This window comes from Mytilus galloprovincialis, chromosome 7 (assembly GCF_965363235.1).
Source record: "Mytilus galloprovincialis chromosome 7, xbMytGall1.hap1.1, whole genome shotgun sequence".
In the NCBI taxonomy this organism is placed as follows: Eukaryota; Metazoa; Mollusca; class Bivalvia; order Mytilida; family Mytilidae; genus Mytilus; species Mytilus galloprovincialis.
Window position 1 is genome coordinate 59,055,644 of NC_134844.1, and position 16,897 is coordinate 59,072,540.

At 32.0% G+C, this 16,897-nt stretch overlaps 1 protein-coding gene and 1 long non-coding RNA gene across 7 annotated transcripts in view; both read left to right on the forward strand.

Moving 5' to 3' along the window:
* The window catches only part of LOC143083389 (uncharacterized), a 169,602-nt gene extending 153,063 nt beyond the window's left edge, over window positions 1–16,539 (forward strand). For both annotated transcript variants that reach the window (XM_076259647.1, XM_076259646.1), the window contains exons 14-17: window positions 12,045–12,122; window positions 13,719–13,799; window positions 14,844–15,324; window positions 15,876–16,539. In XM_076259647.1, coding sequence (XP_076115762.1) covers window positions 12,045–12,122; window positions 13,719–13,799; window positions 14,844–15,324; window positions 15,876–15,907 — 672 coding nt within the window. In that variant the 3' untranslated portion in view covers window positions 15,908–16,539. The remainder of the gene's footprint in view (window positions 1–12,044; window positions 12,123–13,718; window positions 13,800–14,843; window positions 15,325–15,875) is intronic.
* On the forward strand, window positions 41–11,241 carry LOC143083388 (uncharacterized). 5 transcript variants are annotated; one of them, XR_012980679.1, is made up of 3 exons: window positions 41–341; window positions 9,562–9,649; window positions 10,524–11,241. It is a non-coding gene; the product is annotated as an uncharacterized LOC143083388 (long non-coding RNA). The 5 variants fall into 5 exon arrangements; XR_012980681.1 differs by lacking the exon at window positions 41–341 and adding an exon at window positions 4,727–4,969; XR_012980680.1 differs by lacking the exon at window positions 41–341 and adding an exon at window positions 5,048–5,068.
* Window positions 16,540–16,897: the final 358 nt, after the last annotated feature.

The following is a 16,897-nucleotide window of genomic DNA, read 5'->3' on the forward strand; positions in this document are numbered from 1 at the left end:
ATGTAATATAATGGTTTTATGCATATCAGCCAAGATTGTGCGCAACATTTTAATAAACAATTCAACACTATATACACGTTATGTGAATTTTATTAAAATCGATGAAGAACATGAATTTGGCAGCTAGTGCCCCTTAAACAGGTAAAGTTCAATTAACAAATTCTGATCTACTGGCATTCAACACCAAATTACTTACTTGCTGTATATTGATAAATGTGATTGATAAATGTGATTGTATATTGTCAATACCTCAACATCGAGAATACGTCATGTGAGGTGTTGGTCGCTACGTTTGATACGGGGTCAAAGGTTGCGGCTTCGAGACAGAGAAAAACATCCAGGTAAAAAGTGTAGAATTTTGTTTTTGAAATTTTGAGTTGTAAATTTTCCTAAAAAGTACTTAATTCCGTTCATCTAATTGTAAATTGTCCTAAAAAAAGTACTTATTTCCGTTCATCTATTATTCTATTATGGGTATAAACTAAACTGAACAAGAAAAGTATTAGTAAACAGACAGAAAGTCCGACGTTGAATTAATTATTTTACAATTAATTGTTTAATTATATGAGAGAATGTTTTAAGCGAATTTTCTTTAATTACAGATAAATGTATTTTAGGTTCAGGAAATGATTTATTCTTCGGGTACGTCTAAACAACCGCTCAGGACCTCCTGAGTGCACTCAGAACATACAAAGTGCACTCAGGACATACAAAGTGCACTCAGGACCCATTACCGTAATCATATCTGCACACATGATGGATGTTTATATTCGTTATACGCTTCTTATTTTAGAGTTAAATTTTGGTAGAAGTTGAAATCGCAGGGGCGGATCCAGCCATTTTAAAAAGCGGGGGGGGGGGGGACCTAACCCAGGGCAAAAAAAAGGGGGGTTCAACTACATGTTCCCATTCAAATGCATTGATCGACCAAAAAAAGGGGGGGTTCCACCCCCCCGGAACCCCCCTCCCCCCTCTGGATCCGCGCCTGAATCGAACTTAGATAGATATGTTAATTCTTATAAAATAATGAGGGCACGTGTCACTGATTACACAACAACTGAGCCATGAATTATCCAATCAACAAAATTGATTGGATTATCTTTATTGTTTTTTAGGAATTGTATTGTTTAGTTCAGTTTTACCTTTAACATGAATTTGCATATAGAAAAAATAAAACATATATCTCATTCGATGTGCTTTTTCAGTTTATTTTTCATGATGACGGGTAAATTAATTTGTTGTGTTTTGCAGTTCACGAATAAAGAAAATTATTTTATAGTTGCGTTTTTTTTTTCTGTAACAAGTTCGATTTTTGTTTTTCAGTGTGATTCTTTTCTCTATCTCTCTCTCTCTAAATCAAGTTTTTAAACAAACACAATGTTGACTGAATATCAAATTTTATTACATTTGTATATCTTTATTCTCAACAAACCATTATACAAGAGAAGACAATTATGTACAATATTCAGTTTAACCTTAACGAAAATCTGTGCACGAAGACTTAGTCGTGGTTTGAACGGATTTCGTGTCAATAAACTGTCTTCGAAATAGTCTTTCTTTGTTAATGTTTGTGTCATTTTGGTCTTTTGTGGATAGTTGTCTCATTAGCAATCATACCACATCTTCTTTTTTAAAATTTCTCGCTACTACAATCTAACTTACATATTTTTTTAGAAATAATTATACCCAAAATATCATAATTTTCAAAAAACGGAGACGAAAACGGAGACAAGTTCATTTTCAGAATTTATTTTCGCATTGAAATTCGTTTCAGGCTTGTGAAACTGGACAAAACGACTTTAATTAGAGAAAAAAAACTTAATAAAAACGGATTTCTTAAAATATTCGTATAACTCAAAAATAAAATTCCTGGACAAGTTCGATAAAAATGAGAAATAACATCTAACTACATGTATATGAGTTTGATTGTTTGAAAAGTACGGCTTTTACCGTTTAGAACGGATTCCATATACAAAACTTAAATTAATATAAATTCTTTTAAAGTATGAACATTTATAATTATTTCCCTTTTCAAACTCGTGCAAAGAATTTATTACTGGTCCAGGACATGATAATAAAATTAAGAATAAAACTTAAAAATATATGGAACGAAATTTTAATAAAAGACGAAAATCTTAAAACATCGTGATATTCATTCTAGACGTCACAATATTACTTCCCGCATGGTCACACTGTACTAACAACACAATGTATAAAACAACAATAAAGATAATCCAATTAATTTTGTTGATTGGATAATTCATGGCTCAGTAGTTGTGTAATCAGTGACACGTGCCCTTATTATTTTCTAAGAATTACAAATTCTACCAAATTTAACTCTAAAATAAGAAGCGTATAAAGAATATATGCATCCATCCTGTGTGCGATGACTATAAAGGGTCCTGAGTGCACTTCGTATGTCATGAGTGCAATCAGGAGGTCCTTCAAGCGGTGTTTAGACGTACCGTTATTCTTCTGGAAGCTTCAATTTTTTCTTATCAATAACTTTTACACAAGGAGACATTTTTTTTTGACAGCATGAACCCCAGTTAATGAGCAAACACAAATTAAGAACGAAAATCGTTTACAATTAAATTTTATAGAAGGAAAAAAAAGGGGGGGTAATAAACAAATTTTATTTACGCTCACATACTTTTAAACAGATTTGCATATGTAAGCTCTCTATAGTTAATGTTAAATTATTTCAGGAGTTTTGAAAAAAAGAATATTATATACAGTTTAATTTCGACTAAAATAGTGATTCTTTTTATAGATTTGGTACCTCAGTTTCGACTCAACATTTCATTTTGAATTATTAGATGGCAAACTCTTTAGGCGAATATTGTATCTGTTCTTTATTTAATTATGGTGATATTGGCGATAATATTCATTATAACAAGGCCTTGTACAAATCCTTGATTATAGAATGTTTGGTAATATAAAAAGACGAAAGTAGACAAACCCTAATTATGCAGGGTTTCACAAGTTGATCTCCAAGCGGCCCACATTTAACATATAATAAGATCTATATTTTTCAACGTTTTCAAAATGAAATAACTTGAATTGAAAATTTCCCAACTGTGAAAATTTGTTATTTCTAAACGTCTTTAATTATTATTTCGGGAAAACAAATTATTTAGCATATTCATATATTTTCATAATTTTTTCCGAGGAAACCTTTTTTTTTGCAAAGTTTACTTCTATATGTTTTTAACCATCACCAGCGACTTATTCTCTGCCATCACCAATTAGTCCTAATTATTAAAGATCAATTGCCCAAATTCAAATGATGATTGGTATATCGTATTGAATATGACCATCGGTCATCCGTGACGTATCCCAAATAACGACGCATGCCGATAGATAGATCATAGTTTATTAATTAGCGTCTCGCAATTTATATTTCATCAAGGGGACTTAATTAAACCAGTTACTATACAAATCTTGAAAAAACGATGTACATGTACTTTTTAATATTTTTAAAACAAATTACGAAAACGTTTAGTGTAAAAATCACCGAATATAAATGTTTCTTTCTTGCAGGTTTTGGCATTTGTAAATAACATTAACGTTTTGGAATTCTAATGCAAAAGACAGTCGATTCAAACTGAAATAACTTCTTTAAAGATGGTTTGATTTTTTCAGAGACACATGTATTATATATGTCTCAATACATGTATTATATGTCTCTGATTTTATCAAAACAAAAATTACAAAATTATAAAATATGTTAGTTATCGAATGTATACCCTGAACTCTTACTATTATCATGGAAGTATTATATTCAAATATAATACTTCCATGCTATTATATATACATGTCCTAAGTTACTTAATGTCCTGTGTGCAACCAGGAGATCCTGAACGGTTTTTAAACGTACCATTATTTTATATGCATATATTCAAAGCTGTTCTTAATTATATGCATACTAGGTATCAGTGGCGGATCCAGGGGGAGGGTTTCGGGGGTTGGAACCACCCCTTTTTTTGAACGATCAATGCATTTGAATGGGGACATATGGTTGGAACCACCCCCTCCCCCTTTTGTCCTGGGTTGAGACCCCCTTCTTTTCAAATGGCCGCAGAGGTATATTTATATATATATGTGTGTACCAGCCCCCTCCTAAATCTTGGGAAACAAATGGTAGATTATATAGGGAATCACGGAAGGCAGTCAATGAGTCCCCACTTATGAAAATTTCTGGATCAACCATTGCTTAGTTCTAGTTATCTTAGGTCCTAGTGTGAAATAATGCCAATAGGTCTTTTAAAACACATCTTTATTCATACATGTATATATACGTTTTCTCACGGATTTGTTCATGCAATATTGGAATTATGTTTACTCAATGCGCAATTAATGAAGTTTATATTTGCTACTTTTCTTCTTAATTTCATATAATTTTTTTTTTGATTTTTTTTTCTTCGAAAAATTAGTGGTGTTGAAATAGGGAATGGACACAGATACCTTATCACATTTAACCAAAGAAATGTTGTATAATGTCATCAATCTGTATTACACGTAGACAGGATGTTCTCTAGAAAACTATACGTTATACACACCCGACAATACACGCACTGTCGTAATGGAAAATTACTGTATGTTATAGTTACCTGTAATCAGCTTTGCAACACCATGTCATGACAGTTCAAAAAAGATTTTCTTCAAATCAAATTGGAATATTCATTTTTTCTGTAAAATTTAAAACTTTAAAAAGTAGACTTTGACAAAATTATGAAATAGAAAGAATTGAACAATTTAAAATCGTATTTTAACAAAGATTTAGATATAATTTTACAACGATCCTTAAAAAATAACCAAACAAACGTTGAATCAAACGATATGAACCTACGCAGTTTTATATTAAAATACTGACACACACCAGTTTGCCATCTCAGTATGCAAGGCAAGGGTGCTTGGTGAGGTGCTGGAACTTGATGTACATGTATCATTAAGTTAATACAGTTCTGTTAGTATTGACTGCCTTTTTACAGAGACTTTCTATTCTTACTGTTATCAGTTAGTATAGACGGTTCCTGGCTTAGAATGATTCTCTGCTCAGCAAATGGTGCGTAATTAGCATTTGAATCAAATTTCTTGTAGAAGTAAAAAACACAAATTAATGTATTTGACAACTTTATTCAGGAGCACAGTCTATATTATCCGGCGTAAATAACTTCGAGATTTATGTGGAAGTTTACTCTGCTGCTCGATCTATGCTAATCGATGTTCCAGTATATTTCATATTTATATTTATTCGTGAGGCCTCGTCATCGTTTATATTCACTAAAAGCACAGTCGCCTAAATATTTTATATGGCGAAAAAATTGCGAAAATTGGCAGTGACGGATCCAGAATTTTTCATAAGTGGGGGCCCACTGACTGACCTAAGAGGGGGCCCGCTCCAGTCACGCTTCAATGATTCCCTATATAAACAACCAACTTTTTTCCCAAAAAGGGGGGCCCGGGCCCCCTGGGCCCCCCCTCTAAATCCGCCTCTGATTGGGGGAAATAATATATTTTTAGTAGCATTATTATTTTAGAATCTTAAGAGGTTGCTTGCAAATTTAACTCTAAAATGAGAAGTGTATGACGATCTATAACGAATATATACATCCATCATGTGTGCAGATACGACGGCGACTATATAGGGTCTACCATGAGTGCACTTTGTATGCCCTGCATGTGTGCACCCAGGAGGTCCTCCTGAGCGGTGTTTAGACGTACCGGGAAAATCTTATCTGATTCAGGATCAATTCATCGGTTACACTCCCCTGTCACCAGTGATTCTTTTTTTGCTGACATTCTGAAAAAGTATTGTGTAGTCCCTGTGTAAGTGTTGACTCTCAACTTGCACATGTGATTTTTTAACACTCCCTGGACTTCTGCAAAAACAGAAAGTCACAGGACATTCCGACAAAAAGTCACAGGACAAAAAGTCAAACACATGTCAAACTCAGCCTCAGGCATAAAGTAACAAAGTTAATAGGACAAAAAGTCACAAACAATTTGTTGACAATTGATTGAATATAAATGAAAAAAGATTTTGAAATATCTTCTTTTTATTACATATATTCATTTTTAATTTTAGGAAATTGTTCATAATATAAAAAAGAAGATGTGGTATGATTGCCAATGAGACAACTGTCCACAAGAGACCAAAATGACACAGACATTAACAACTAGAGGTCTTTACGGCCTTCAACCATAAGCCAATATAAAGAAGGTATGGTATGATTGCCAATGAGACAACTGTCCACAAGAGACCAAAATGACACAGACATTAACAACCATAGGTCACCAAACAGCCTTCAACAATGAGCAAAGCCCGAGGTAAAGCCCATACCGCATAGTCAGCTGTAAAAGGCAATCATACTATATCTTTTTTTTTATATTTACATGTTAAAAAATGCGTGCAAATGTAATCAAAAGCTGCACACAAATGTAATGAGTTTTGTGCGCAAATGTAATGGTAATGTGCGCAAACCTAATGCACTGATTTATTTGTTTTTAATAAATTTTAATTTAAAGTTGCTACATCATGTTCATGTATAAAACTTCAAGAAAAATACAAAAAGAGTGTTTTCTTGTTCAAGGAAAAATAATCTCAAAACTAAATTGTGACTTTTTGTCCTGTGACAGTGTGTGACTTTTTGACTGTGACTTTCTGTCCTGCATTCAGATTGAATAGGGGAGTTTGGTTGACCCCGCCTCCCTCTATCTGAGACTACTATCTCAGTGATGAGCTTTATGTTTCATGTACAAATGTATTGTGCTTGTCATATATATGTATGTCGGATAAAAGCTCTACAGACCTTTAATATGTTGTATTGTTATATGTATAACCGACAATAAATAAATAGCCCCTAACAAGTAAGAATTAGGTTACTTCTTTTTGTTTTGACATCTTGTATGGGTTTTTATAGCCCCGTATTAAAATTATGCCCCCACTTTAAAAAAAGGGGGGGGGGTATACTGTTTTACCCCTGTCTGTCCATCCATCCTTGCGTCAGTCAGTCCGTCCGATGAATATTTTTTGTCACATTTTCCTTAGGAACTACAATAGAAGGATTTCTGAAATTTGGTTTCAGGGTTAAATAAGTCAGCTATACCGTGTGATGCATTTTCAGATTCATCACTCGACAACTTCCTGTTTTCCCAACACTTGTATGATTTTACACATGATAGCCAAGTTGACAGTTGAAAACTAACAACCTAATTTATGTACAAAAAAATTGAAAAACAGATATGTTACACATAAACAAACGACAATCACTGAATTATCGGATCCTGACTTGGAACAGGCACAACCATAACAAATTGGCAGGGTATAAGGAACTTTGAAAATATTTAGTTTTTGTGGTTTGGTCAATTTTCCGGATACTGTAAGCAATAAGGCCCCTTTATTTAGTGAATGAAATAATTGTAAGATGCACTTAGCTGTCTGTCATATTTTATATGAACTTGACCTCATTTTCATGCATGGTTCATTGAATTGGTCAATGAAACACTGCATTGTTTTGTCAGTTTATCATATGTTTAAAGTTACAGGTAGATTATATTTGGTAGATATGAAACAATTGTAAGGTGTGCATGTCTGAATGGCAGATTCATATATAAACCATGACCGCATTTTATTGTTCTTTGGTCAATGATAAGTTTTCTTGGTTTTGTCATTTTATCAGGCCACATTTAAAAGAATGTCTGTTTCCCCTCCCCGGGTCTACCCTTTGTAAACAGACCAGGAAGGCAGGTTTTTTTTAGCTCACCTGACCTAAAAGGTCAAGTGAGCTTTTCTCATCACTTTGGCGTTCGTCGTCTGTCGTCCTGCGTCCGTCGTCTGTAAACTTTTACAAAAATCTTCTCCTCTGAAACTACTTGGCCAAATTCTACCAAACTTGGCCACAATCATCCTTGGGGTATCTAGTTTAAAAAATGTGTGGCGTGACCTGTCAAACCAACCAAGATGGCCGCCATGGCTAAAAATAGAACATAGGGGTAAAATGCAGTTTTTGGCTTATAACTCAAAAACCAAAGCATTTAGAGCAAATCTGACATGGGGTAAAATTGTTGATCAGGTCAAGATCTATCTGCCCTGAAATTTTCAGACGAATCGGACAACCTGTTGATGGGTTGCTGCCTGTGAAATGGTTATTTTAAGGAAATTTTGCAGTTTTTGGTTATTATCTTGAATACTATTATAGATAGAGATAAACTGTAAAAGCAATAATGTTCAGCAAAGTAAGACCTACAAATAAGTCAACATGATCTAAATTGTCAGTCGACCCCTTAAGGAGTTATTGCCCTTTATAGTCAATTTTTAACAACTTTTCATAATTTTTTGTAACTTTTTTAAAAATCTTCTTCTCTGAAACTACTTTGCCAAATTTAACCAAACTTGGCCACAATTATCATTGTGGTTTGTAGTTTAAAAAATGTGTCCGATGACTCAGCCTACCAAACAAAATGGCCGACATGGCTAAAATTAGAACATGGTGGTAAAATGCAGGTTTTGCTTTATATCTTTGAAACTAAGACATTTAGGGCAAATCTTTCAAGATTTAAATGTCCATCAGATTAAGATATATCCCCTCACAAATTTTCAGTTGAATTGGACAACCTGTTGTTGGGTTGCTGCCCTAAAATTGGTGATTTTAAGGTAATTTTGCAGTTTTTGGTTATTATCTTGAATACTATTATAGATAGAGATAAACTGTAGACAGCAATAATGTTCAGCAAAGTAAGATCTACAAATAAGTCAGCATGATCAAAATTGTTAGAGGACCCCTTAAGGAGTTATTGCCCTTTATAGTCATTATTGAACAACTTTTCGTCATTTTTGTAACTTGTATAAAAATCATTTCTAAAACTACTTGGCCAAATTTAACCAAACTTGGCCACAATCATAATACTAGGGTATCTATTTTAAAAAAAAGTGTCTAATGACCACGCCTACCAACGAAGATGGCCGACATCAGTAAACACATTAACAGGTGAGCGACACAGGCTCTTGAGAGCCTCTAGTTTTTTTTAACTGGATGTGATTGTCATAGCATGGTCACATGAATGGTTTGACTTGTCCAGTCCAGGCCACTTATCAGTTGTTTGTGCTCAATTTGAGTGTATTTATTTAGATTATCAATCCTTCTGCTTTCAAGCACTTTCCAAAAATGGAAACAAATTATTTTCAGGAAAAAAATAATTTCGATTTTTTTGTGGAAAATAATTTTTTGACCCGGGCGCTTATTTTTGACCCGTGTGGGGGGAGGGGAAACAAACATATTTTTAATTTTGGCCTTAGATTTTTTAAGCATAGGTCTACTTGTTGTATGGAATGACTACAAGGTATCATATAAAAAAAGATGTCTGCCTGCCAAGGTTAATTTTACTGTGACCTCATATTCATAGAATAATGATAATATTCATGATATTGAACAGCAAGAATGATGAGTAAGTTGATGTTATATACAAATAAGACAAAATTTTCAGTTGCCTACTAATTATGTAATACATGTAGTAGTTATTTTTGTCATTAAATGATGTTTACCCTTTTATGTGTAGGGCAAGAACATGAAAGATAAAGGGGAAACTATAAACAGAAGAAATTATCAACAAAATAAGATTTACAGAGGTCAACAAAGCCTAAATGGTAAGTCCACTGTTATAAAAAATTTTGTCCTTGAATAATAATTAAATATTTATTAAAATAAGATGTGGTATGATGAAAGAGAAAACTATCCATCAGAGTTCAATTTAGTGGATGTAAGCATTGTAATTACTTATTAGAGGCCATTGATGACCTGTAAGTAATGAGAAAACCCATACCCTATACATGTTATAGTAATCTATAAAAGTCAACACTAACCAAATTTGAAACAGAGCATCAATTCAAACGTCAAATATACCAGACTAATTTATAAAAACAAAAAATTATGAAAAATAAAAATGACGGGTATGAACCAACATCAACCACTGAACTATGTACAAGCTCCTGATATTAGACAGGTATAATATGGCTGGGTTGATATAAAAATAAGAAACACTTAGCAGTCTGATTTCCAATGAGACATTTCTCCAATAGAGATCAAATGACATTTAAGGAGGCTCTAGGGTATAACAATTTCAGAAAAATGTTTTAATATTTTTTTTTCATAACTCAATTTATTTATATCTTTATCATATGGTACACCAAATCATTCAAAACAATCAATTCGGTTTGGCCCCAGATGACTTTTAAAATGCATATATCATTGAAAAAACTCCAAATTATCTCCCTTTGGTGCAAAAAAGCCATTTTTTGGCATTAAAAATGTAATATCTTATTTAACTCATCGGTGGCCTATATTTTTTATTATAATTTTAAATAAGCTGTACTTTAACTAAACCATTATGAAATTTAAGCGATTTCTGTAATTTAGTACTTGAATATTTAAATGAAAGTTTATCATATTAATCATAAACATGATAAAATAGCCATTTTATTGATCTCTTCACTGATAATTTTTGAGTTTGTGTATTTGTAGGTCAGAAATCTGGATTTTCATGGTCATCATTCACAGATCAATACTGAACGGAAAACTTAAAGCTGATATTTTTCTCCATAGTGCGACTTTTTTATTAATTTGAAATGGAACATGTTTTTTCCTACATTTATTTGAAAGAGGAAATTTCAACATGATGACTATAAACAAAAAGGAGTCATATCATCACGATCATTGATGCACAAGAACTTGATCATATAAATACAACAATGTAATTATCAATTGAAAGATGGAACGAATGAACAAGATATTAGAATGTTGTTGTCCAAATAAACTTGCTTTGTCTTCTCATTTAAAATCTCTCTATTCAATAAAGATGTACAGAGGAAGATCTTTGAAGAACAGATTGAAAAAAATGTTTTGTCTAAGAATTGCAGGAATATTCTAGTGAATGAAATTATTTATTGACTTCACTCTTATATAGTGGACTGAATAATTGTACATAGCAAGCTGTGAATAAAGAAAGCAAAAACTTTAACAAAAAGTGTTTATATTATAAATTTGCAATTATAAGCATACTATTATGTACACCACAAAGTTATATATAATTCAAATTGTTTGTCTATACAAGTATTGCAATGAACCTATAACAAAGAAAATCTTACCTCATGAAAAGAGTGAACTATTCAGTCAGAATATGAAATATTTTTTCAGTTCTATTTTTCATAATAGAATAAACAAGACAAAGATTTCAAAACAATATTTTTTCATTTATTTAGAAATTTCATCATTTTGTTTCAGTGAAAGGACTTTGTTCTTTGACTGTAAAATATTATTATTATACATTCCAAAATAAGAATAATATTTATTGTCATATAAACAAATAAAAAACATGTTTGTGACAAAATTTTAAAAAAATTATATATATGTATATATAAAAAATATAAAAAAAACTCGTATACATTTAAAACATTTTACTACCAAACAGCATTCATTGTAACATACACATAACTTTATATTTATATATATATATTTATAATTTTAATCCCATAGGATTTTATTTTGTCCCATGGGATATTAAAAATCCCATGGGATAATAAAAATCCCATGGGATTTTTTTTGTCCCATGGGACAACAAATATCCCATGGGACTACAATAATCCCATGGGACCAAAAAAAATCCCATGGGATTTAACCAAAATCCCATGGGATAATGGTAAATCCCATGGGATTTTGCCCTGTCCCATGGGATATTGAAAATCCCATGTTTTTATAATTCAAATTGCAAAATAAATATGAAAGTAACAGTATAAAACCAATGAAATTATTGAATCCCATGTAATTCCGCACATTTTGGTTATATACATGATATTGTAGCTCTTGTTTGAGGCGGCGGCGGATTTGCAAATGAGTGTTTTGCAAATTAAAAGTGTCCTGTGTTTTATTTTCATTAATAATTCATAAATTTAAGTAGAGTGATGTTTTAATTAAATATAAGGTAGTAGTGGTCAACGGATATTGGTTATTAACTTTTGTTTAAAAATAATTTTTTTATTGTCACAGAGTTCTGAAAATGTTCCCAGATCTAATCTTTATACAGAAAGCTCAAGTCAAACCCAAACTACAGTTCAATCCACCAAGGTAACAAGCTATTTTTTTTTATTGTATAGCATAGTTGTATAACTGGTAGTAAGTATTACATAAAGTGTCAAATAAGATAAATTTATAAGTATTACTTGTTTTACTTAAAACAAATTCTTGAGAAAATATCATGCATTCTTCAAATAGAGCAATTGTCTTTGGATTGACACTATATATAAAAATGAAGATAGGGTATGATTGCCAATGAGACAACTATCCACAAAAGACCAAAATGGCACAAACATTAATTAGTCACCGTACGGCCTTCAACAACGAGCAAAGCCAATACTGCATAGTCAGCTATAAAAGGCCTGATAAGACAATGTAAAACAATTCAAACGTGAAAACTAAGGGCCTTCTTTATGTAAAACAATGAACGAAAAACAAATATGTAACAAATAAACAAACGACAACCACTGAATTACAGGCTCCTGACTTGGGACAGGCACATACATAAATAATGTGGAGGGGTAAAACATGTAAGCGGGATCCCAACCCTCCCCTAACCTGGGACAGTGGTATAACAGTACAACATAAGAACGAACTATAAAAATAAGTTGAAAAAGGCTTAACTCATCAGATAGACAAAAAATACAAGTGAACGTGGCCGGTTACTTATACATCCCGACACAAAAGACACAATTAACAGATCTGAGAGTACTCGCAGTTATCTGACAGCTAGTTGCTTTGTAATAGTTCATTTCATCGAAATGCAAACTATTGAGACAAGACATGTTATAAAATCATGATTCTCTTAACTTAGCATTTTAGCATTACTGACCGAGTAGAATATTTCTATGATTTAGCGCCATTTACCTTCGTCCCTGAATGTAAAAAAAACAAACATTTCCTTGAGTTGTATGAAACTTATAGGAAGACTAATTTCCAGTCTTATGAGGTAACCCATCTCTGAAGAGAAATCTAACTTGTTTTACTAAAATGCATACATAGCCAAAGAATTTAGACATACTTGCATGCTTGGATATGTCAATTATTTCAACCTATCTTTATCAAAATAGAATAATTACATTAGATGTATGTTTCAGAAACGGATTTAGGGGGGGGCCCAGGGGGCCCGGGCCCCCCCTTTTTGGGAAAAAATTTGGTTGCTTATATAGGGAATCACTGAAGCGTGACTGGAGCGGGCCCCCTCTTAGGTCAGTCAGTGGGCCCCCACTTATAAAAATTTCCGGATCCGCCACTGTGTTTCATTAAAATACTTTATTCTGATTGGTCAACTGCACATCATGTGTTGTTCATTAAGCAATCGCATCACTCAATGAAACTTTTCATTCATGATAAGACGTGGTCCCATAATAAAGTGCACTGGTTTATTAAATAAACAAGTTATAAAAATCGTGTTTTCATGATGATAGATAAAAAATGTAATTCTAAGTATTAAATGCTTCATACAAAATGTACTTCGGTTAACGCTTTTACACCCCAATGAAGTTACAAAAAGAAGCATTCAATTCTTAAATAAAAGAATATGATAGGTGCCACCTACATTGACAAATTGTCTGCGTAAACTTTTCATGAATATTACCAACTATTTTCTATTGAAAATGATTGACATACTTTTGTTTTTGTTTTGAGGTACGTGTCCGTGTACAAGCTGGTGAGAGGGTGTTTTCGAATGTCAATGAATTGGCAACAGGAACAGCCATTTCGGCAGGGGTATGTAACACCACATTATATTTTCGTGCTATATTCATTTCCTAAAAATCGAAATGATAAAACAGGAGAAGTTCAGTTTTCCATTCAATATCATAATAAATTAAAGATTGAACAATGACTAAATATATATAGAAGAAGAAAAAAATTGTTAAAAAAATTAAATGTAAGTGTTCTTTTATCGATGGATGAAGTTGAACAAATGTTGACTTCCACAAAAATTAATGTGAATTAATTTAAGAATGTAAATTCATACGCTTGAGATAGAATTGTTGACAGACATATTTCTATTTTTCTTTCTTACATGTCTATAAAACCAGGTTCAATCCACCATTTTCTATATTTGAAAATGCCAGTACCAAGTCAGGAATATGACAGTTGTTGTCCATTGGTTTTTGATGTGTTATTTCATTTGATTTTGCCTTTTAATTATGGACTTTACGATTGAATTTTCCTCGGAGTTCAGTATTTTTGTGATTTTACTTTTTTTTTCATCAACATATTAAATCCTTTTTATCATTAAATAATGCATTATTTTTGGTTCAACACTTGCCTTTGTGGAACTTTCCCCTTTGATAGTCATTATACTGCTGTTAGTTAAGTTGAAGCAATCATAGTATCATGAATGTTTTAAATTGTTAGACCAGATGCTAAAAATATCAATAAATGATACATGTGTTTAATTATTATGGTTTTCCTATGTAAGAAAAAAAAACATAAATTTGACGCTGTTTCCTTATCATTGATACCAAAACAAACTATTTCTGTAATATTATCGGCAAGATTTTGTCAATAATTATTTTGAAACATTATTCACAGATTTCTCCAATTGAGCAAAAGTTCGTTTCGGCTTTGGTGCCAGCTCCTTAGTTTTACTTATTTATATAAACTGTTTATGTTTTTGGTTTCTTGCTAAAACTTCTGTTACATGTAGTACTTGACCAAGTTATTTGTCAATTGGTTCAACCAAAACTTATGTGAAGTTTTATTGTAGATTATCTTGTTCGTGTTTTACATCACAATTCTTAACTCTTGTATTCTTTCCAGTTCACAGAAGAGGAAATTAATTTTACAAAGATGGGAATGATAGCATTGAATATTTTTGCTGACGTTTTATATGATTTATTAAAACCAGATAAACCGCATCTACGTCAAAGGTGTGATTGTGATATAACATACTTATACAGTGAACACAGGAAACTTAATAAACATGTTCCAAGTAATTCAAACCACCGACGGTGTCCTCCTGGACCATGGGGAGGATGTTGGCAAGATTTTAAGAATACGGACATAGCTATTGGAGATGATATTGAGCGCATTAGACTTACAAGAAACGAATTACAACATTCACAGATATTTAAACTTGACGAAATACGTTTCAATGAATTAAGTAATATATCAAGTGAGCTTTTAAAAAGATTTGATCGCCATAACACACCAACAAGGCTGTATACAGATCATCTGAAGGACATTCTGGCTAAAACTATTTCTGGAGAGGAAGTGAAATCAATTGAAAAAGAAATATTAGGTACATATACTTTTAACTCTTGTTTTTGTATTTCTTAGCCTTTTTCGTGTTTCCTGTAATGTTTAATATTCATTAATATAATCTGGGCTATTTTCGTGATTTCCTAGAAATGACAATGACCATTACTAGACTTGTTTGTAAAAGAATAAGGGTAAATGAAGACTTGTTTGTATTAAAATATAAGTGTATGCAGACTTAACAATTTATTAAAGTTGAGATTTGCTAAGACCCTGTTGCGATATATTTTATGCGTTCCGTTACCTGATATGAGTAGTCATTCTAGCTTCGCCTACTGATTTTGACATTGATAAATATTTGAAGTATAATTTGACACAGTTATAACAATGGTAACTCAGGAATAGAAATATTGTCATGTTTAGTCTTCTTTAAACCTGGCATTAAAAATGGAGCACCTACAATGTATTAAATGATATACTGATTGCACTTTGGTAAATTGTTCTCGTCCTAATCTGTAAATGTGCATTATACAAATGACACTGCGCATTAAATAACAACAATCGTTCAATTAGTATCTTCTAATTTTATTTTAGGGATGAAGATTGAAGTTGAAATTGTGCACTAAATCAATGTTAAACCACAATAGAGAAACATATCATAAGAAGTACACAGTCTACCAAAGTAACATATTTGAAGTCAATCATCTATTATAGAAACATAAATCTGTCAAATGCAGGTTGAAACAATCTATTCATAAAACTATAGACAGCAAGATGAAGAATGTGTACCAAGTGGAAAATATTGGACTAAAATTAAAGATTTGACCAATATGTGACTGTCTAATTACTGTTTTTTTTCAAAAATATTCACATGCAGCAAATACTGTAATATTAATATTGCTGATAACATACTACTCATATAACCGCTATTTACATACTTAGATACATATGTGTGAAACTTTATAAACTTGTATCTATAAGTATTTTTACAGTGAAATCAGGAAAACTTGTATAGTGCCGTAAGAAACATAAGACAAAACAGGAAAGCATTTTCTCTCTCTTTTTCATGAGAAAGATATATAAGAAATATTTGTCCATAAGGGCATCAGGTGTTGATGCGATATATATATATTCACAGCTTTATTATCTAGGCACCCCTTTATGGCTGGAATATTGTTTTGTTATGTGTTTATCCCAGATTTTTTTTACATATACACACTGTCTTATTTCATTCATAATAAAAAGAAAATCAAAAATATATAGGTAGTTGTTTGATAGTCTTAGTAATTCAATGTATTGCTTGAAATATTTGCCACTTTTTTTTATTTTTTTTTGTTTACCAAAATCATGAAAATGAAAACAAGCAAATAAACCATGAAGAGACAAATCTATTGCAATGTGTGCGTGTTAACCTTTTGAAAGAGTAAGTTTATGATAACACATATGATATTACACAGATACTTTTAATCGGTTGGACCTCTTTTTACTTTTACCATGGATATAGTGAACTGTGTTAGTTTTTCAAATGATGTTCGTTGTTGTTTGCAGAAGAAAAGCAATCGACTATACCGCTGTTCGAAAGTCATAAATTAATTGAGAAAAAAAAATCCGGGGTG